This window comes from Apteryx mantelli, chromosome 21 (assembly GCF_036417845.1).
Source record: "Apteryx mantelli isolate bAptMan1 chromosome 21, bAptMan1.hap1, whole genome shotgun sequence".
Lineage (NCBI taxonomy): Eukaryota > Metazoa > Chordata > Aves > Apterygiformes > Apterygidae > Apteryx > Apteryx mantelli.
Genome location: NC_089998.1, coordinates 2,454,328 through 2,476,388, shown reverse-complemented (window position 1 = coordinate 2,476,388; position 22,061 = coordinate 2,454,328). Strand labels below are relative to the sequence as shown.

General features: G+C 36.5%; 1 protein-coding gene across 4 annotated transcripts in view; it reads right to left on the bottom strand.

The window, feature by feature from the left end:
• Window positions 1-771: 771 nt before the first annotated feature.
• The window catches only part of TTLL11 (tubulin tyrosine ligase like 11), a 61,513-nt gene continuing 40,223 nt past the window's right edge, over window positions 772-22,061 (bottom strand). For all 4 annotated transcript variants that reach the window (XM_067309230.1, XM_067309233.1, XM_067309231.1 and 1 more), the window contains 3 exons: window positions 13,626-13,883; window positions 10,316-10,422; window positions 772-3,662 (listed from right to left, as the gene is read on the bottom strand). In XM_067309230.1, the coding sequence (XP_067165331.1) occupies window positions 3,373-3,662; window positions 10,316-10,422; window positions 13,626-13,883 (655 nt within the window). In that variant the 3' untranslated portion in view covers window positions 772-3,372. The remainder of the gene's footprint in view (window positions 3,663-10,315; window positions 10,423-13,625; window positions 13,884-22,061) is intronic.

Here is a 22,061-nt window from a genome sequence, read left to right as displayed (position 1 = left end):
GCTGGGTTTTAACGAAAGTAGCCAGAACTGTATGGCAAGTTGATCCACTTTGGTGTATGTTAAATGTTCTCAGAGCACGTGGCTATAATGGGGCAAGTTGGGAGTTTGGGCAAGTTTAGGCAGAAGACAAACCTTAGTCTGCAGAGACAGAACTCACTGAGCTTAAAATCTAACAAGGAGTCACCTACTGAATTCAGGCACATTCAGGCTAGATACAAACCTAGAGGGAGAGGATCTGTCTGGACTGAAATTCTGGACTCAGGAGCCTCAAATCTGCTTTAGATTTTTAAGTGATTTATTTTGGTTTAGACCCAGTGGGGAACACCAGCCCCAATGTGTCTGATAATGAGAAAGATTTCACTGGCACGCAATGTTCATATATGCTTATAAATGGAATACTGAATGCTGTATTATTCTCTGAAAAGAATATATAGAAAAGTACTGTTTTTTTAAAACATGAAACACTTGCATATCATTCATTTATTGTTTCTTCTGCTGGAAAGGTACCTCAGGATTAACAGATTATAATCATTGATTAGTATTCATATTCTGAATTAAGCCTCTCTGGTCATTTTTGTGTGTGCACGGACTACTAAAAGTCTATGTGAAGTTGCTGTGGATGCTAAATAACACTGGGAAGAAACTGCATTAGATGGGAGGGAAGAAATGCGACTTTGTCATTAAATCTCTGAAGTACACTCCTGTTCCCCCCCCCCCCCGAGAATAATATAGCATTCAATTTTCCAGTTATAAAAATATACAAACACTGGATTACTAGAGCAAGATAATTTAATATTTTGACTATTCTACAAGGGACCCTTAATATTAGAAGTAGGAGACAAATTGGGTATACTACCCAATTTATAGCCTCTGTGTGTACAGGCTTTAAAAATCTGTATTAGATCCAGAGAATATAAAGATCATCAAAATACAGAGAGATTTTATCAGTGTTCATTATATACAATGGTTAATTTATTTCACCTAGATATCAGGGTAATTGTTATATGGTAGCAAAAAATTGGTATTTTAGGGCATGGGTTGTACGACTTGAAAGCTCTAAGGAAAGGCATTCACATTTGTAACATTTCAAATCCTACTCTTCTGTAAGTCTGTCTCTACAGGACATCAATCACAAGATGAGAGAAACTGTAAGCTATTTTCTAGTAACACACTGCCAATCGCAAGACAAATATCAGATGTCACAAAATGAGAAGTAACCATTTTTCAGCTTGTGAATGTCTTCAGATATATTACAATGAAACTGTGAAAAAAATGACCCTTTCAGCTTCATTTGTTCTGACAGATGCCAAACGTTGGAGTTTGGCATTTTATCTTCATACTGCAATAATCTTTATGAAACTTAACCAAAGCTGAGGGCAGTGGCATTAGTCCACAACCGTCCTCTTACCTGTACAATACATAAAATTTCAAACAGTCTAGCCATTACAGAAAAATAGATTATCTACTACTATTATTATTTGTGTTAAGGAAGAAACAAGAGGATAAGGTGGTACTTCTGCATCTGATATTAACACATTCTGGGTCTTAGTTTCTTCTGGGCTCAGCTTGACTTCTGCATTGTGCAGCCATGCTACTGATTGCTACCTGGGAAAAATGCATGCTACTTAAAACTAAAATCAAGAAAGTAAACTCTAAACCTTTCTTGAAGTAAAAATTCACTCAATACTGCATATACATTTAGTCTATGGCATCAAATGGGTGTAAAGGTCCTAAATCCTCTGCATTGAAAATGCACTTTCCACAAGAACATATTTAAAACATAAGGTTTTATCAAGGGTATTTCTGATATGCCAGCCATTACAGCATTTCAGCATCAAGCTAAGGTAATTTTCTGCATATATTAAAAACTGAAAGCATACAACTTTTCTCCTAAAATATATATGTAAATCAAAACATACTGTTTGGAGTTGTTCATTGTCTTACACAACCGAATTAGCAGTATATGAAGGTCCATCAGGACAATAAAGAAGAATAAGCATCTTATTAAAAGACATATACAACTGAATTAGTTATATATGTCTTCATGTTGGCAAAAACTGAAAAATTCAGGTATGAGACCAAAAAAGAAAAAAAAAAGAGGGGAAACCTTGACTAAACAGCCCTGAAGTGCCAAATTATCATGTCCTTTCAAATATCCTCATGTCTCTACTTAGGCCCCCCTAAGTGTTATTATGGGACTCATGGTTCATTTCTTTAAAAATAAGACCACTCTGTATAACTCCTTCAAAAAAGCTATAATGGTATAGTCCAGCATTCTTGACAAAACATCCTGTTACATAATATAGTTCTAATTTCTAGAGAATTATACTATTATCTAAGGAAAAAATGAAGAACATATGCAAAGAGAAAAAAAATCTACTTTAGATGCTACTGCAGGTCTAAATAGGATAGCAAACAGCCAAAAGCAAAACCAAAACAAAACAAAAAACAATCCTAGAATACTGAATACTGACTGGATTGATTTCACTGGACTCTAAATAAACTCTTAGTCTTTACACTGTAAAGGGGCTCTTACAGAGCTCTTTGCAGAAGCAGTGCTTAATAGTTGAAGACAAAAACACCACTTGATTCACCAAATTTGACTTAACAAAGTTAATTTTTCTGTGCATAAGTGTGAGCTTATTGGCTCTCTGAAAGCAAAAAGGGTAAACAGCTTTAGTTTTTCTTAAAAAAATTAACAGTAGTTGTCATGGCAAAGTCATGCATGAAGAAATAGAAGCAAAAATATTATGATTTCAATGTTTCAAGATTAACTTAAAATATGAATGAAGTACATAGCTGTAGAAAATGAACAAAATTTGTATCGATACCAACAAATTCAGTCCAAACTACCAAAAAAGATGGTCAAAGCCTAAATTTTGACCACATACGTAATTCCAGGCTTTAGTTTGCCAAAGCCCACAACTGGTATTTAGACTGCAGATCCTTACATGGTTTCCACGATACATCCAGTGCATACAAAGCAACATAATTCCTTTCATGTAACATGCCTCTCAATCAGTGCAACCAATCCCCTGATGCTGGTTATCATCCCCTTAAATTTTTTGTTGTTTGTCTTCACACATGGTTTTGTATGCAAGCAGAATAAAGACACAGTTTGTCACTCAAGGTGTACTGCAGGTTCTATGGAGAAGTAAATAAATAGTCATTGCCAGGAAGGGTCATTATTTGGAAATGGGAGCTTGCGATAGACTTTTTGAAGAGTGTAAATCAAAAAAAAGCTGTAAAACAATTTTGCCTATCAGATGGAGGAGAGATGGAGAGTGTGTTTCACCTCCTTTCATATGTACCTGGGAATTGATTCTCAGTTCTGTCGGTCCCCCCCTGCTCTGCCCTGATAAAATAGCACCATTAGTATTGATGGTTTCTATAATCTGCAAGCTTACTAGCTGTGGCCATGCGATTCAGGAGGGATGTATGAGCAGCTGGTATAAGTTGAAGTCCATCTGTCTGGCAAGTAACTAGTGCGTTTCGGCGCTCCACAATCCCTCGGCCACAAACCAGGCGCTTCTCATCCAGAACAGCTAGATGGTATTCACAAAAATCAATCAGTGATGCCACTTGCTCATGAAGTGGGAGTGACTTGTATTTTTTCTGAGCCAGGCAGAAGAAAGCTTCCACAAAGGCTTGCCAACACATCCCTGCAAGGAAAAAGAGTTCATAGGAGATTCATAACACAGAATTCTCTAGCATACTACATTCTTTAAACAAAATACTCTTGTTTCTTTAGCACCAGGACCAAATGCCTATGTGCCAGGGTGTGTACACATGCAGTCATGTTAGTTAACATCTTTTAATTTAAACAGTAGCCATCTAGAATGTTCATTAAGAAAAAAAAATCCATCTGTCTTTCAAAGACTAAAAGGCAACATGTTCTTTGTATATGACACACATGTCAGATCATTTAGCGTTTCAGTAGAGCAAGTATGCCCAGGCTGTGTTACAGATGGATCGTATTCTCAATCGGTGAGGCTGTTCAGAAATAGAGACTGATTTCTACCATCATCAGCCTGACCAGCAGCCTGGCATCCAGAGGAAAACTGCTACAGCAACAACTGATTTTAAGATGTTGTACAATTAAGTTGACATAAGATCAGACTTGATTTCTGTTGCCTCAAGTAGTAAGTTGAAACCAAATCAAATACCTACTAATATATAAAGCTTCAGGGAATAAAACCCACCTGTGTAGAAAAACAAGTTACATGTGCAACTGAAGTGGGTCATTTAAACTTTGTCTTTTTAGAGATGAACCTAAAACAAAAATTCAAATGTAGGACTACTCAAACAGTATGGCATTTTAGTCTGTAGTGCTATAAAGAAAACCCCATTACTGGGTATCACATTATCACAAAAGTGAGTTCTGCTAAGTGTTGCTTTCCATCTGCTAACACTGTAGTATGTATGAATCTTTACCCCTCCTTTTGGAGGCCAAAGTGGCAATTTTTTTGTCAGTCACATTGGTACTTTGGTAAGGAAGGTATTTTGCAGTAAAAGCTGGACTGAGCCTTTCTACACCTTCTTGTACAAAGGGACTTAGACTGCATTTAAACTAGTATCCAGCTCCATATTCTACTCCACCATTACCCCACTCAGAAATCCAGTCCCTATACTTTTTGTAAATATATTCTCAACCACTGTATATGCAAAGTATAACTTCTCATGGCATAACCCTTTGCTGACCCAATCAATACTAATTAAAGGAGACTACAAATGGGAGAGTGGGCACATTGTCCTTCTCCACAGGCCAAATGCAAAAATTGGAACCTGAAAGGTATGTGCAGAAGGCTTATTTGGCTCATGACATCTAATGGAGGGAGTCGCCAAATATTGGAATGGGTTTTATTCATCAGCAGCTGTCTTACAGAGGTTTCCTACAGATCCTCTTTCTCATTTCTTTTTTCAAAACACTACTAACAGATCTATTCAGACACAGATTTATAGAAATGAAATGGAAATACAAGTATCAATCTTCCAATATTACTACCAGTCTTCTCAGATGAGGAGATGGCAGTTGGGAGGTAGGTTTTAACAGATTTATCATAGATTTTACTTATTCCAAAGGACTCCAATATCTACCATACCTCCAGAAAAAAAAAACATTGTTTGTGCAACGTTAGTTATTCTCCTTTTCTTCTGTAGAACTCCCAGATGAGCATACACTTTACTAATGTCAGGAAAGATCCAAGCCAAGCCCTCGAAAATAGTAGTTTTGTTTCAATGGCATGAATGACAACCAGTTGAAGTGTGTTAGAAGGGAAAGCAGAGCATTGCCAAAAAATTCTGCTATGACAAAACTCTGCTCTGCCCCTTCATGAACTAAAGTACCCTGCAGAAGCCACATGCTGCAAGACAGAATTCTTCAGATGTTGTTTGATCACATCATACTAATAATATATTAACACAGTTAGTGGAAAGAGTGGCTGCATATTAACGCTAATTATTGTATTTTAAACCTTGAAGTAATACCTTAGTTAATTCCTAATCAAGAAGCCAGACCACAATGCAGCTTTTCAGAATGCCAGCAACATGGAACAGTCATAGCTGCTTTGTGTTTGACTGGTTCATCCAGTTTGAACATACACTTTAGAAGATTATCTTAAGATGAGATATTGAAAGATTCGGGGTTTTTAACTTAACATTGATGTATTGATGCTGCTGGAAAGACATCTTTTAAAAAATACTACAATGACATTCTGAAGTATAATTTCTCTCAGCTAGGTGCAGTTGGGGTCACTTACGATCTTGGCTATAAAACAGCTTGCAAAGAAATTGTTGGTTTATCTGAAAGCAGCAGCTGCCAGCTCAATAAATATTTTATCAGTCACGGTGAGCTACAGGCAGAGAAACACCTTTGGTAGCATACGTACTTTCTAAAAAATGACACTCATGTGAAGCATTTAATGGAAAAGTTAGAAGCTGCTGTTTTATCACAACAGCAATAGCTATTGTGTTGATTCCAGCTGGAAGTGGGCCAAATGCAAAGCCAAGCCACACAGATATCTCGACAAGATTACATACCAAAATGTTACATTTTAGTGTTGGGTTTTGATTCCCTCACCCCCCCACCCTAATTTTTTTTAATTTTAACACCCAGAAAACCATCTAGTTCATTGAGACTTTCAACAAATCTCTTCAATTCTGGAAGCTCAATTCTGGGCTTGAAGATTCACCTGCACATCTATTATTTTTGCCAGTGAAATTCTATCAACCAACCACATAAATGACTTATACCCATACTGACATTCTAAATGCAAATACACAAATTTTCTGTAGGTTTCAGATCTGTGGAAAAAAACTGGCTAAATACTATTTGCAGCACCTGGAAACTTTTTCACACCTATAAAACTAAGGTGACTCTAACCTGCCTAAACTAGTACAGAAATTCACACAATCATCAACCACACTATGTCCTGTGTGATATGCATTCATTTTCTCCCTTCTAATCTTACGACTAGATATATTCCTTCCATCAGTCCTCTGAACAGTCTATTTTAATTATTCTCCTTGTACCTTATCTGACTTCATATACACGGAGACCACTGGATATTATAGAATATCTGTGCTCAAGCAAGATAAAATAATACTTGCCTATTTCACAAGAATAGAAGCTTCATTAACATTTGTGAAGCATGTTTAAATATTCAAAAAAAAAAGCTGACATACAAATAATTTTACAGGTGTCATACCTGAGCACACCCTAGCAAAAAATTACATGTATCATTGAGATTCTTGATGTTTATGCAGGAGAGAACTACAGATCTATTTCATACGGGGAAAGGGAGTATCAAAGCCAAGAAGTCATTCTCAACTTGGAGACTATTGATTCTTCTGCTATTTTAACCTTTCAAAAAGGACACAGGAGTATATACATTGATGTCCATGTTCAGGTTCTTATAGAAAAATATATTTTGAACCAATTTCTGGAAAGATACCAGCTTGCAGCTCTGTGACAAGCATGCTAGTTTACAACAAGCAGCCTCTAGGCGGACTTCTTTACGCCACTCTGAGTTAAATGAAACCTTGACAATCCATCTTGATGACCACAAACAGGGCATTTTGGTGTTACCTCCAGCATCCAGCATTGCAAGAGTCCTTTAATGGTGCAGGAATAGTGTGCTACCATTTAGAACAAAACTATAAATTAAAACAATTAGAAAAGCCAGGTTTGCAGAGGATTTTGTTTTGGGAAACTTCTTCTAAACTTCAACATAGAAAATATGTATACCAAAAAGTTAGGTCACTTATCTGGATGTATACAGTCAGCTCTGGGTTCCCAGGGTTATCAGTGTGGATCCAAAGCTAATATAACCATTTCTCACTGTGGGGAAAACTCACTATCTAGCCTCCTTATTAAATTGTGACAGATTTCTTATAATAGGTTAATATTCTAAAGGCAACTGTGTTATAGGAGAGTGTTTAGATTCATTTTCTCAACTATTCACTGCAGTATCAGGAAGCTACGTGATGGTCACAGAGTAAATCTCTGAGGAAGCTGAGAATAAGCTCATGCCATATAATAAACATTTTCCTTTTGGGCATTAACATTCTAGAGAATTCTTAGTGCTGTTTAGCAAACAACTTTGCATATTATCTGTTCTTGTCTGACATCTCTAAGTGCTATATTTTTATTTATTAATTTATTATTTATCCCTTACGTAGGAATAAATAATTTAGATGATTGATTTCCAATTTCCCTCCCAGAGGTTGTTCAGTGGAAAGTCCACTCCAAGTGGCATGGTATGGCATGGACCTGGCAACTCCTGTCGAAGAAGGTTAGGCTTTTCTATATATTTTCTCTTTTGAATCAGTGATCTCCCCTACTGAACTGGAAAGCAGGAGCTGTATATATTTTGCTACTGCCTCTTTCCTCTCTCCGGCCTAGTGTGGCTATTTAATCCTCTTCTCTAAAACTGAAGAAAAGAGGGAGTCACAGGACAAATTAATCTCTTGTTGGGGTAGATGAATTTCTTACAAAAGCCTTTTAGCCATACGTAGTACACACTTACACTGAGCTTTACAATCCAAGTCGGATGTAAAAAGGCTTAGAAGTGACATAAGTGAATAACGATCCTAAATGGACAAATAGGAGTGCAATTTCCATCCAGGGGTGCTTGTAGCAGAAAGCACAACTACTTGTCCATAATAAGTTGTTAAGCGCTGAGATGGAGGTTAGTGTTAAAAACACGAGCTTCAAATCTGCAGGCTGTGAGAAAGACACAAAAGATGAACAGCACTGATGAAACCAGGAGTTTATGATTTGCACAGAATAGAAGGGTAAAGTCCTAAAATTGCTATATGCATTCACATATAGCAAGTCACCTCTACTTCACAGCCATGGCACTGATTCAAAGTGCCTCGATTTGTTCCTTAGATTCATCCTGAGTTTATACCGGGAAGTGTAACATGTAACACTCTGTCCCCCTCCCTAACGTGCCTGCAGTTCGGAAGCGGGCTCTTCTGCTGTACGCTGGGTACTTTTGTTTCTCAGCAGCACCTACAGAAGTCAGGCGAGCAAAATGTGACTGAGGAGGAAAACATCTATCTCCGACTGCCTCTGCAGGACTTGGGCCACCGGTAATCATCACTTGCCTGCGTGTGCAAGGAGGGCTTCAAATCCCATTTGGTTCACAGGACAATAACTGACATTTCTATTTCCTAGCACAAGCTTTATGGAAGGATACCAAAGCCTCAGAGCCTTTTTTATTATTAATATTATTTTTAATAGAAAGAGACAAATTAGTGCAAAAGCAGCAGAGAAAATATTTAAAGCTCCTTGATTTAAAGTTTTGTCAGGGTCCTGAATACATATTCAAATTTAATTGAGAAGAAAGCCATTTTTAAATAAATATAATTTTCTACATAGACAGTTTTTAATTTTTCTTCTATATTCTTGCCCTCTTTACAAATGTCAGGCTGGAATATCATGGAAACAGAGACGAGTCTGACATAGGTAACAGGAACAAAGAAAAGCTTCAAATTGAGATAGCATAAGAGGCAATGAGAAAATGATCCCAATGGCTGCATTTTGTACGGCCCAGAGGAAAAGCTGCAAGTCTGACAGAAGTCAGAAAGGAGCTCCATTTTGTTAATTATATTGTTACTGAAAATAAATATTCCTTTCACTGTTCTGGTCAGCAAAACAAAGATAACCATCAACCACACAAAATATGTATGAGCAACATTATATGAACTGATTATACAGATTTTGCTTTGCCACACCAATTTAAAATGCAAAAAAGAAAAGTTAACTCAGACTTAATAACAGACCAGGTAGTATTGCAAGTTTATAGTCATTCATTTCAAAAAAATTTCCTGGTGCTATGATTAATTTATCTATTTAATAGCTTAATTAAAAATATATGTTTCTGCCACCATATTACACATTTAGCACTAAGGAGATGGGTAGGCTGGATTTTATTTTTACTTTGCCAAAGAATAAACAAAATCTTAGCATTAGTTTATAACATGAGAATGTTTAGCCCTTAAAATGATAATTAAGAAGCATACTTACCCTTAAAGGTTTGGATTTAAGCCCCTCTATATACTGCCAACACAACTGTAGTAAGTTAACTGCCATCTGCAGTACCTTGATAGGAACACCCACCTTATTGCTCCAAGAAGTTTATTATTTAATGAATTCCTTTTTTGATAAAATGCAGCTTTTTGTAATTACAAGACTTTGGAGCCAATTTAATAGCATTGTGTGAGTCTGTGCAGGGACCTATTATTCTTCCCTTACCAATCACAAAAGCAATGAAAATGAAAGTAAGGAGTATACTGATGTGGGGGGGGAAACTATCTGGAAAAAGAAAAATAATACAGGTAGTTTTGTTTGTCCCTGAAGTAACCTGTTTGGAGAACAGAGTTAAATCAAAAAGAGAAGTTGAGCGTATTTATTTTTAGCTCCTGCGTAGCTTGCTTGTTTGTTTGTTTTGCTAGACCGTGTAAATTACTCTAATATGGACACATCTCCTTACACTGTAATTAAGTTAGAGGAATGTTTTTAAATGCTCCTCTGCAAACAGCAACAAGAACTACGAATGCAAAATTGCAAGCACAAAAAAGGGGCCTGCAGAAGCCTTGTTCTGACAAATAAACTGAAAACTAAGGGATCTACTCTATAGACAAAGGGAAACTGCCTTGGAACTAAACAGAAAAATTTGTTGTACATATACATGCCTCAGATGTACCTGCCTTGCTCCCATTATTTCTGCTGGAAGTTGGAGGTGTGCTGCAACTAGCAAAACTACAAAAAAACCCATCTTTCATTATCTTCAAATAAAAATACTGTTACCTGATTCTTTGTGATCGATTCCCATGCTGTTCCACCTTCTCGTGATATCAATGTATAGGATATCTACAGAAGCCATTGAAAAATTGCTGTTACTCAGCTTGCAGTTTCTGTTAAATATAGACAAAATAAAAATATAGCCTGATTACCTCCAAACTTCCAAGTCAGGAAAAATTCTGTGAGGGCAATTGGGAGAACAATGAAGGAAAAGTTTACCCACGTTGTGTACCCACCCATGATAACATGCTGAGTCCAACAAAGGCCATCCAGTAGATACCAAACAAACCAGCATTTATTAAGTGTACATGTCTGAAATGGTAAAAGTCCTGAATTTTTCACTTACAAATCATTCCACGTATGTAACTAATCTGGCTACCTGTTCAGATCCCACAGATACCATCACTGACAAAAAAAGGCTCTGAGCATCTAAATCAGATTTATACATTCAATCTCAGGTCAATATCTAGCAACAAAAAGGAAGCAGGTCATATTATGGATTAACTGGTTTATCTTGGTTTTGCAATAAACAAGGAAAAAAAGAGGAAAATTGTGAATATTTCTATTAAAAATATGATTTGATTGACTGTTACAGCTTTCTCCTAGACTATTGCTACTACTCTTTTTGAGGCCATAACAGAATGGAATGAATTGATACATTGCAAAAGCCAATACAAATCTGCACAGACTGTCTACGTGAGACAAAGTTATATTAATTTGACTGATACTGTTGGTCTGAAAAGGGTTGGAGGAAAGCTTTCCGGCACAAAATCACTTCTTTATGTTTGAATACTGAACAAATTTAACCTACGTGTTGTTGAACACTGCATGAAAAACAACAGCTCTCCCTCTTCCAGCTGCATCTGAGGCATTTGGTGATAAGCACACGTCTAGGAGATCTGACACTTGTGTGGTCTGAGCCTGCAGTATAGTGTTGATCAGTATATGAGAATTAACCATCTGTCCAGGATTTCCAGATGTCTGGCAGCCTGTCTGGAACTACCGCACATGCCAAAGAGCTGGCCAAAATTTCTAGCCAGAAAAAAAAGAGGATAATTCAGAAGAATCTTGCCCTTCAGTAACCTAAGCAGGCTGCCTAAAACAGAGAAGAGTTAAGATACAGCCTAGATAGTCCTTAAAACCTTAGGCAGCATCCAAGCAAGGATATGGGCAGCATTCTGTGTCTCCCTTTGAGTTATATTTTTGGAATGAAGAAACTATTGAAGGCAGCAGATTTTGATTAGCTAAAATTCGGCTGGATAATCTTTGCAACCATTCCCTTCCCCTGCCCCCACTTGTGTACCAGTTCATTCTTGAAAAAGAGATGCAGCACACATTTTAGAAACATGACCTTATTTCTGAAATGAGTAGTAAGGACAGCATTTCAGAAAAGGGCCATGCAGATGGTGAAGATCCTCTGCAGAAAAAAATAAATAAAATATTAGCCCATATTAAAAAGTTTAATTTAAGAGGCATTAGGAAACTGTAGAGTAAACACCATTTCATTGAGATATGTTAATTTATTTTAATGATCTTAAAAGGAAATGTTGGCATTTATACTTTGCTCATCTGAAAAGTACCAAATTAAGACTGGACTAAACAATAGTAAATTCAGGACTGGAAACAATCCTGCACTGGTCTGTGGGTAGAGCAGATATATCTATAATTCCTATAATTTGAATTATTCATATTAATTCTTGAATGCTAAAGGCCTCTGCATAGAAAACAGATCTCTGTATTTTAAGAGTACATCTGCTCCTGCTTATTTCTTTTGTCATACTCAATGAAAGAGAGAAAATGAGATATTTGTACCATGACAATAACAGATATATCCATAAAAACAAAGTATATGAAAAAATAAATTGAATTCCATGCCACTGCAAGTTGCAATTTCATGATGCAAATCCTTAGTGCACAATGCATCAGTAACTGGCACTTGGAAATGGTCTCTTACGGCTTAGAGCAGAAGGCTGTGCCCCCACAGCTGGCAAAATCAAATCTCAAATCACCCAATCTCAATTGTCACTTTTTCATAATTTTTAAATACGATCTGGTCGTATTTCTAAGGCTTACTAAAAACTTGACATGTTGACTAGGACTGCAAATAGTATCTTCCAACCATTACTGATCTGCTGTAAAATGAAGACCCAAGAGTACCTACTAGATAAAGTTTCACAGGTCAGTTTATGTTCACCTTATTCTAAATACTGTATACCTTCTTTAAGATTAGACTCGTTCCCAAATATCAAGAGACATAAAAGGAAGTTATCTCTATCACCATGCTATTATTTTCCTCATTTATGATACCTGAATTACATGTGCTTCCATAACTTGCTTCTCTACATACAATTATGAGGGTGAAGATAACTCTTCATTATGCCTATTCCCACTAGATTCAGTCCACAAGAGTATCTAGAGTGACAGCTTTAAAGCGTTCAGGAGCATACGTACGTTTAAAAAGCAGCAGGCTATTTTCTAAGTAGAGTAAGCTGGAACACAAATCCAATGAACACAGGGCGACACACAAGAACTTCTCTTCCCAGCGACACACAAGAACTTCATACAAATATCTCCCTCAAAGCTGTCAGCATGTTCAATGTCAGCATAAGGAGCTGGAGACTGTAATATACACCCCAACTGAAGCACAGACATCCCTGCCCACTCCATAATCCTCTATCAGCACCTATTTTACCTGCCTTTGAGTGGCCATTGCTCCATATGTACGGCAAGCAGCTATAAAAAAAGTTCTAAGCATAGGGAACATAGAAATTTAAGAAGTATGTGTTTGTGACAAGGAAAAGTCAATGCTATGAATAAATTGAAATAGAGTATTTCTTTCTAACAGCCTTTGGAAGTCATTCATATGCACTCCTCTGTTCAACTGCTTATTTGCAAACAAATGAATAATCCCGAGTTTATGACACCATGACTGTTTCCACAATAGCTAATGCCAATTAAAAATGTATTTAGCAAGTTCTGATACATGCTGTTCTTGTACGTTTTTTGAAATAACAATTTACAGTAAAGGGCTAATATAGTTAGGGAGAGATAAATACATGTACTTAGCCTTTATTTTATGGGCAGAAAAAATAAACGCAATAGGACAGATATTAGTGTAATTTATTCAAACTCCTCACATGTGTAGTATATTTCATGAAGTGGATACTATAAAGATGAATTAAGACAATATGCACACAATTTACTTCCTCAGTCCTTCCTCAGCAGAGTAACAGTAGTGCTACACAATAGGGTTTTTAGTTTCTAAACTCTCTACTATGCTTTATGCAATTCTTAAAGAAACCTTCACATCACTAACCTTATAAACGTTCGGAAACCTGTTGGCCCAAGCTTTGTTGTCCCTTTAACACCAAGAAATCGGATAAACAGCGCAGCCACCCTGTCCACAAGTCGCAGATAATTGAACTGCTTAGCATACTTTGGAAACACTTGCTTGAGACACAGGGAGGGCAGGCCAGCCTCTGTATTTTTGTTGGCATCATGTTCCAGTCTGTCTGGTGGTCCTGCATCCAACAGCTCTTCTTTTGCGTCTGACACATGCTCCAAAGTCTGAGATCTGTAGCACAAAAAACAATTGTATCTTATGATAACCGCACTCTTGTAAGATTCAATACTGTAATTTTGGAAACTTTTTCTTTAATTATAAAACCTCATTTTGAGATTTATGCAGTAATGAAAACCAAACATAAATACTAAGGTTTCCTAAAGCAGAAAACATGTTATATAAGTATGTAAAAAGCTTACAAGCAGAATATTCTGTGATGCCAAAAATAATACCTATAAATATGATTGAAAAAGAGATGCCAAATCATAAACAGGCTAATTCTGAGAGCTACTGATCACTTGTAACTCCCCTGGAAATGACGGGGAGCTGGGCACAATCACATCATTTCTATGTCAGTGTTGAAATTTCATCTTTTAAATTAAACCTCTCCTTGCCAAAATCTTGGGTTCATTGCCCCAAAAAAGTAAGAATGGATGCATGTTCACCGACACCTGCATGGTCACACTGACCCTGCACAATTCTTTTTATATGGACCTTTGGTTATTACGTGCTAGAAATAGGCCAACAATTTACTCTGCAGGTTATTACATGGCAACAAATTCTAGCTGTATCTCTTCTGGGCATTGCCCAAACTGGTAAAGCTATCAAAAATATCTGATCGCATTACCAGTGCTCAGAAATCCAGGGGGATAGCTATCAATCCAGCCACCAAGTGACAAGAATCAGCAATTTTTGAAGAGACAGGTCAAATTACAACTTAATACATCTTCCACATGACTCTTTAGCATTTTCTGATAATCATGTTCCTTTAAACTTCAAATAAAACATTCCAAAATTGAAAAATTAAAAACAATTAGTCACTTTTAAAAATCTTGATCAAGGTATGCCTGCATGATTGCCTTACAATGCTTCAAAAATAATTATAGTCTGATTACTGCACTCATTGATAAAATCTTTTCAGTTAATCTTTAATAACAGAAAGCCTGGGTGGATATCAGATTGTGTTGCTGCTTTCTGCATCCCTGATCTGGGACAATGCTTTTCTCTCTTCTCTTTTTTGTCTTTAAAAAAAAAGAACCTTTTTTCCTTCTCTTCTTACCCTTCCTTGCCCTATCCAGTAATGCTCCTTACAGCACTAAATAAAACTGATGTAACAAGAGGTTCCAAAACATCAGGCTCCAGTGAGTTAACTTTCACTAAAAAGACAGAAGATCTTTTTATTTTTTCCTTAAATCCACATAGTAAAATATTAAAACCCAAATATTTTTGTAAAGTAGGCTTAGAAGAATGTCCTCAATGAAGGTTTTTAAAGTACAACTGAAAAAAATATTTCTTGAAATAAACCTTAGAAGCTAGTTAATCTGAAATGTAAATATTCTGGGCACCTCCAACATTCAGTGTACTTACAAATCTGAAGAGCTGATACCTAAACGACAGCAGCCTTCTAAAGCAAAGCTCAGAATCCCTCAAGCAAGTAAAGAATAAATTTTAAATGCTTAAAAAGTTTGCTGTGGATAAAAGGAGCACCTATTCAAATTCTTTTAAAGTAGGTGAAATGTTCAAGAAAATCAATTATATCTGGATTGTTGGAAGTTTTTCCTGTAGCAGAAAATAGGAATTTTGCAGAGGTCACTGAATCTTGGAAAATAAACAAATGTAAATCAGCTGTTTCTTTTTGTTAAGAAGAAAAGAGTAAAGCCAGAATTCCTAGGTAGCTCTAGAGCTGCTCCATGTATTTTATTATAGTTGGAATAATACTAATTTCACTAAAAATATCATGTAAATAACAACATCATGACAGGCACTTTCCTACATCTCCAACCTATAATAAAAAGCTTGGAGAATGCTGCTCTCTGTCTTTCTATAAATGTTTTGCTGATAGGAGTCAGGGCAGATGGGAACAGACTGGCTGGTATGTCCAATATTTTCAAACACAGAATAATTCTATCCATTTTCAACCCTCCTCTCCTGCCCATAGCACAGAACTTGTTTTTCCCTGTGTAGACTCCTTGTGATGATGAAGAAACCTCCTGAGAGGTCCGTACGATGTGGGACCTCTTCAGGAGGTAACAGACTAACTTGTTTCACCCAGAGGAGGAATCACCAAATGATAACAATGTTCAGTTACTATCAACATCAAAAGAATTTAGGTAAGTGGAAAAAAGACAAGTTTCATGGAACAGTTCATGGAACAGTTCATGGGAAATGTTTAGAGAATATAATAACCTAATGCTATTCAAACTTATATTCCAACAGTGTTTAAAAGCTCTTAGCTTCTCTGGTAAGTAAAGAACAAAGAGCACATAAAGAGTCGCAAAGAACAAATTCCAGCAACGTTCGCAAGCATTGCTATATACACAAATGCATACTGGCACTATTCAGAAGACAATTTCTGGGCAATCCTATTATTTTTTGCTTGAAATCCTCTGTGCATACTGTCAAAATACATTATTTCATCCTTTTTGTCATTGCCAAATTCCTTAAGTAAAAGTTGACGGAGATAATGATGTTCTGAAATAAATGTTACATGTTTATTCACCGTGATACACCTTTCCATTTTTTTCTGCTTTTGACATATCTAGATAAGATTAAAGATTGCCATTGTAAGTTCAGAAAGTCTGAGAGCTGATGGTAATTAATTGGCACCCACTAAGCATATTCAGGTTTTCATTTTCTTTCCAGTCATTTTTCTAAGTACCCATCATCAAGAATAAGTATAATTCACACTAGGTACTAAAAAATTAGCGCTTTTACTACACTGATCTTCTGTGTTCCTGAGCAGATTTAGTGTACTTCATAAAGTTCTGTTCCAGCAGAGAATAACAATCAACATAGTTATTATCCACCCACAGTACTGTAAAAATTATCAAGTCAAATATACAGTAAATCTGCACCTTCCAACTCATTTTCTAAAAGACAGCAGAATTCCTTAGCCTTCTTATAACCATTCTGTAGTCAGTCGTCCAGAATAAATATCTCATGCTTTTTTTTAGCCTCGCTTTTTTGTTAAATTTCCCTGAAAGAGATTTACTCCATTGCCATACTGTGCCCCCTTTCAGTGTACAATACTTCAAAGTAATACTTTTTATTTCTTGTAATAGGTATGTTGAAAATAAATGTATGGCAACTGTAAGAAGATAAAGGCACCCTACAGAAAAAAAAGTGCAATAATTGCCAAAAAAAAAAAAAAAGTTAAATTGTGATATCTAATTTCTAAAAGACATTTTTGGGGGCAAAGTTTTCAACCCTCTTTGAATTTGGGCTCTCAGTTTACTCAGTCATTCACAGCTACAGATGTTACCCACACCTCCAAAATGCAGCAGCTCTCCAGCAACTGCAACACCTCCCAGACGGCTGTAAGCACCGGTGTCACTGCTTGGCATGGATCTGAGGCTGGAAACTTCTCTCTGCACTGAATGCCAGCTGTAAGTTCATTTAGATGAACTTTGAACTTCAGATGCGGTCCTGACAGTTCTTCGTAAGGGGCGTCTGTGTTTAGCCTCTTTCAGTGTCTCGGTAAGTGCAACTGCCAGGCCGTGGTGAGCCTGTCACGCTGCGTTGCCCAAAGCCTCAGTTCTTGTAACATGACTGTTGTTGCAAACAAACCTTTAAAATAATAGCACTTCTTTTGTATCCACACTTACATTCACCAAAGCGCAATATTTCTACCTGTGATGATTTCCTAAGAGACAAAAGTTTCTAAAGAGGCAGTACTTTCATAACGTTCCTCTCCTAGAAGCTGGTCTGGCACAAAGCTACTTTTGCAATATTAGGTAGTTAGAATAGTAAAATCCTACCTTGAAACTAGTGCCTGCAAAGATTGTTTAATCCCACGGGGGAGCTGCTTTTCAATACTTTATATGCACGAATCCTTCTACTTACTAGATATAACCTCCAATTTCTCATCCTTGAGTTAAGCAAGTACTGTTGGCCGCTATAATCTGACTGGACCATGTACACAGGCACCTATACCAACAATTTCTTCTTATACGTGTTACAGGCACCACGAGTTTTAAGTAAGGAAGTCTCAAAAAAAGTTAAAATACCAAGTTCCAGCAAGTAAGACCTTGCCTTGTCAACAAGGTGATCCCATTAATGGTTTGAGGTATAACTATAATTCATAGTTTCATAGACTAATTCAGGCAGGAACCTCAGAAGGTCTGGTCCAACCTGCAACTGCAAGCACGTTCGGCGCTGTGTGCAGACCGGGTTGCCCACAACCGTTTTTGGTGTGCTCACTAGAGACTGCAAAGAAACCACACAACGAATGAAGCACGCTGAGATTTTCGTGTGCTAGCTACAAAATTTCCATTATAAGAGAAAAGCTACATATATTTCCAGAACATCCAACTCAATTGCTTTTTAATTACTGGCATAATTTGGTGGATGTGTTCCTCACATCCATCTACAAAACCACAGAAAATTAAACAAATAAAATTTAAATAAAGCTAACAATGAAATCAAAATTATAATATCAGACTGCCCTAGAGGGATGACTGGCAGAAGATACTGCAGTCTTTGTCCAGCAAATAGTATAGTAGATAAAAAAAATAATGCTACATTTGTCTTTAGCTAAGTAAAGTAAAAAATAATAAATTATTAGTTTTACTCTTTCTCATGTACAATTAGATGACGGTTTCATAGCCATTGAGTATCCCCTAATTGCCAAAAGAGTGAGAGTAAGTACAGCCAAAAAATAAGCATGTTGTCTCCCATTAATCTTAAAAGTTTTCTTAGGGAATTTAAAAATCCCGGTCTTCAGTCAGTTAAACTAGGCCTTGACCAAATGTGAAAATTTATACTCAGTAAGAAAGGTTATGTTGTTTTGTAACATAAATTTATTTTAATTCAGCCTCTATGGAATTCTGATTATGTTTTACTATATGGGAAAACCTAAACACTTTCTAGTTTTAAATTCAAGAGTATTTTGGATTGTACGTTATTCATTAATCATTAATGTTTTCGGTTAAACAATATTAAGCTTTGCTTTAAAAAAACAAGCACAGCGGATGAAATTTCACTAGATTTCATTTTTTACAGAAAATCCTGAGGATATCGTTATAAGGACCAGCTTCAGGTAAATCCAGTATAGCCTCAGTAGTCGTTGGTCGCTGCGTAGCCCCTTCCAGCCTTGGAAGGGAGGCGGCCGTATCCCCCAGCAACTCCACTAACGAAGGAGCTGCGGTGTGCTGGAACTCAGCTCGCAGGGTACCGCCTTCATCCACGACTCCACATCTCTGTCAGAAAAGATGCTTTTTTCATGCATCTTAATTTTGGCCCTAAAATTAATTATCAGACATAGAGGACACCCCTGAAAATTCATTGACAGGGCATGGTTCAGAAGCTAATTTCAATTTACTTTTTTCACATAAAATAAACGACAGTACTGAAGGACTACAGATGTAAATAAAGCATGCTAAAAGCGACTAAGACCAGCATGAATTGCTGCCGAAATAACAGGCCCTGGAACTTGTGAGGAAACACAATGGTTTAAAAGAGACTTTTTCAGCCTTTCATTTGTCAACCCCTATCTTCAAAGCAATGTTAAATGGTAATGAAGAGAACACCCAAAACATAATGGTAAATGAATACTCTAGACTTATTACTACTGGGAAATGATGTATGCTTACAAGTTTACAAAAAGCCCCTATTTTCAGAAAGAATAATTGTGTAATTTCATCAATTATCCATCTGGACCATTTTCTTTCTCTTTCATGTTCCCCAAACAGTTATTAAGACAGGTTTATTTATTAGGAAAGAGAGGTAGGACACCTAACCAAAATTTTAAAATGTGCTTGTCTCACAACTATTAACTTTGCTGCTTATTAATCCTCTAGTGAAACATTTTCTCCTAGCACAGAGGTAGAACAGCAGTTGTTGGCTGGGAAATTTAAACTGGCACAGTGTTATCTTCTACCTTGTGTTGGCCGAAAACATCCAGTGTGTACATGATCCCCTGGACATTTAGGGCAGAGGTTTATACATGCAGAAATAGAATTAGTCTATTAACTCTAAGGACTTTCTAAGCAAATACCTAACAGCTTTTTGTGCATTTGAAACTCTCCTCTTCATTCTTTTACTGTTTTCTACTACTAACTTTTTTTTATTATACCATGGGGGTCAATCAAATCATATTACTATTCTGGTAACCCAAGCTACCCCAACCCCTGTTCTCTGTTTTTCAGCTTTCTCCTGTTTCTGTCCCTGCTCCAAGGCACGCTCTGTTTGGTCACTGACTACCCATATATACTGATAGATATCTCATTCAGATGTTCTTAGCTCTCCAGAAGCAGCTTCTCATCAACAGAATACTTTTCTACCACATATTTTCAAAATCAAAGACTTGACTATGGCAATCTGCCTGAATTTGGAGGTAATCTTTGCTTTGAACCCATATAGATATCTGGAAAGCTGAAGTTAAAAAACATTAAGATACTATTAAGGTACTCTAAAGCAGGAGATCGGTTTTCCGGAGCAAATGCGCAGATGGTCTACCTCCGCGATCCTAAAGGCCACAGTGGCAGCCTTTCAAGAGATTGAGGACTAGCTGATCTTCACAATGTTCTTAAGTAGATATTTTACTTGCACCTTTATTGCGCTAAGAATTCAGGAAAAACTCTTTGCTTCAGTTCTGCAAATCAGTTTCATCTTCAGCCTATAGTTACAAAACAGCATGAAGAATTTAGGGGATACACAATCTATTTGGGATATTCAGGTTTGTCTTTCTCAGTATCATTTTCCAGATTTTCATCCAGGACATTTCTCTAAATTTTATGGAATAGCTAATATGGAAGCACAGCTAGTGATGATAACCGTAAAATGACCATCTGCTCATGGGAAGGAAGGACTGGAAGGAATCTCTCGGATCATCACAGTGCATCCCCTTAATCTGCTCCCACCTCTATTAATAAAGAGAGGATTTATTTTTGTGAAGAGAGTCTGTTATCACTTGTATGGCTCCAAATAAACTGATATATTCTCAAGTAGGTATCATTTTTCAGACCATTTCCCATATTCTGCTTTCAAACGACTGTTCAGTATCCAAAACAAAAATAACTGGCTAAAATAATGGTTCCCATCTGATCCCGAACCAAAGGAAAATAGGTCTGTTACCCAGTTCTGTTTGGCTGTTATTACATATAGGACAAAGTACTAAGTGATAGAAAAAACACGGAAGATTCCATCTGCCTGAAAGAGGAACGCAAATTATTACCCAGAAGAGACATTCGAATTATTAAATAGGACTATGTTTGATTTGTATTATGTTTATAGAAAATTGTTTATGATCATAGAAAAAATGATTTTATGGTCAAAGAAAAAAATATTATTGAATATAATAAAACAGAGGTTCTAAGCCGTCACCTAGAATTTCTTTCTCCCCCCCCCCCCCTCCCCATTCTGTGGAGAAAAACCTACAGCTTCCTTGAGATCATGGGTTAAAATTCAAAACCAGTTTCCCACTTCAAACTTGCACTGGAATAGCTCTTAAAGCCATATTATTTATTTGAAAAGTATTTTTAAATAAAAACAGCTTTTTGGTATGCTAATTTCATGTCTCTTCCTTTCCACTTAAATATTTTATAGGCTTTCATAATGTATAAATCAGAACAAGAAAATTTAATCCTAATCTTTATTGCCAAATCTTATACTTCCATTAAGTACAAAAGAGAATATAATTCTTAAATCATTTTTACTGGTTACTCCTTTTACAAAGTTTAATATTTTGTTTTCATTCTTTACCTTTTTTTTCCCTGCCAAGATTTTCTAATGCACTACAGACCTTAATAATTTGATCACATAATTTGAATTAAAGTGAAAGTTATATTTTGCACTTTTAATGAGACCAAGACTTTTAAAAACAAGCCCGCACAAGACCTTGTCCATATCTGTGAAACTGAATTGATACACAGACTTGACTATTCCACATGCTCACCTTAACTGGAAGCACTTACACTGACTATATTCAGAGTATATTTCTCCACTGCTACCACAGACAGTAATAACAGTTTCAATAAATGTTTATTTTCTGTAGTTCTGTTCAACACACTTGTATGCACCCAAACTCAGTGTGGTCTCAGCACAGCTAATTAAGAAAAACTGCCTAGCTAGGAGTATTAAAACCAGACTCAGTATCTATAAAAACAGAATTTTACTGTGATCTGCACATTTTTGCAAGGAAACAGTGCACAATGTATTTTTTTCCCTACTGCTAGATAAATTACACTCACT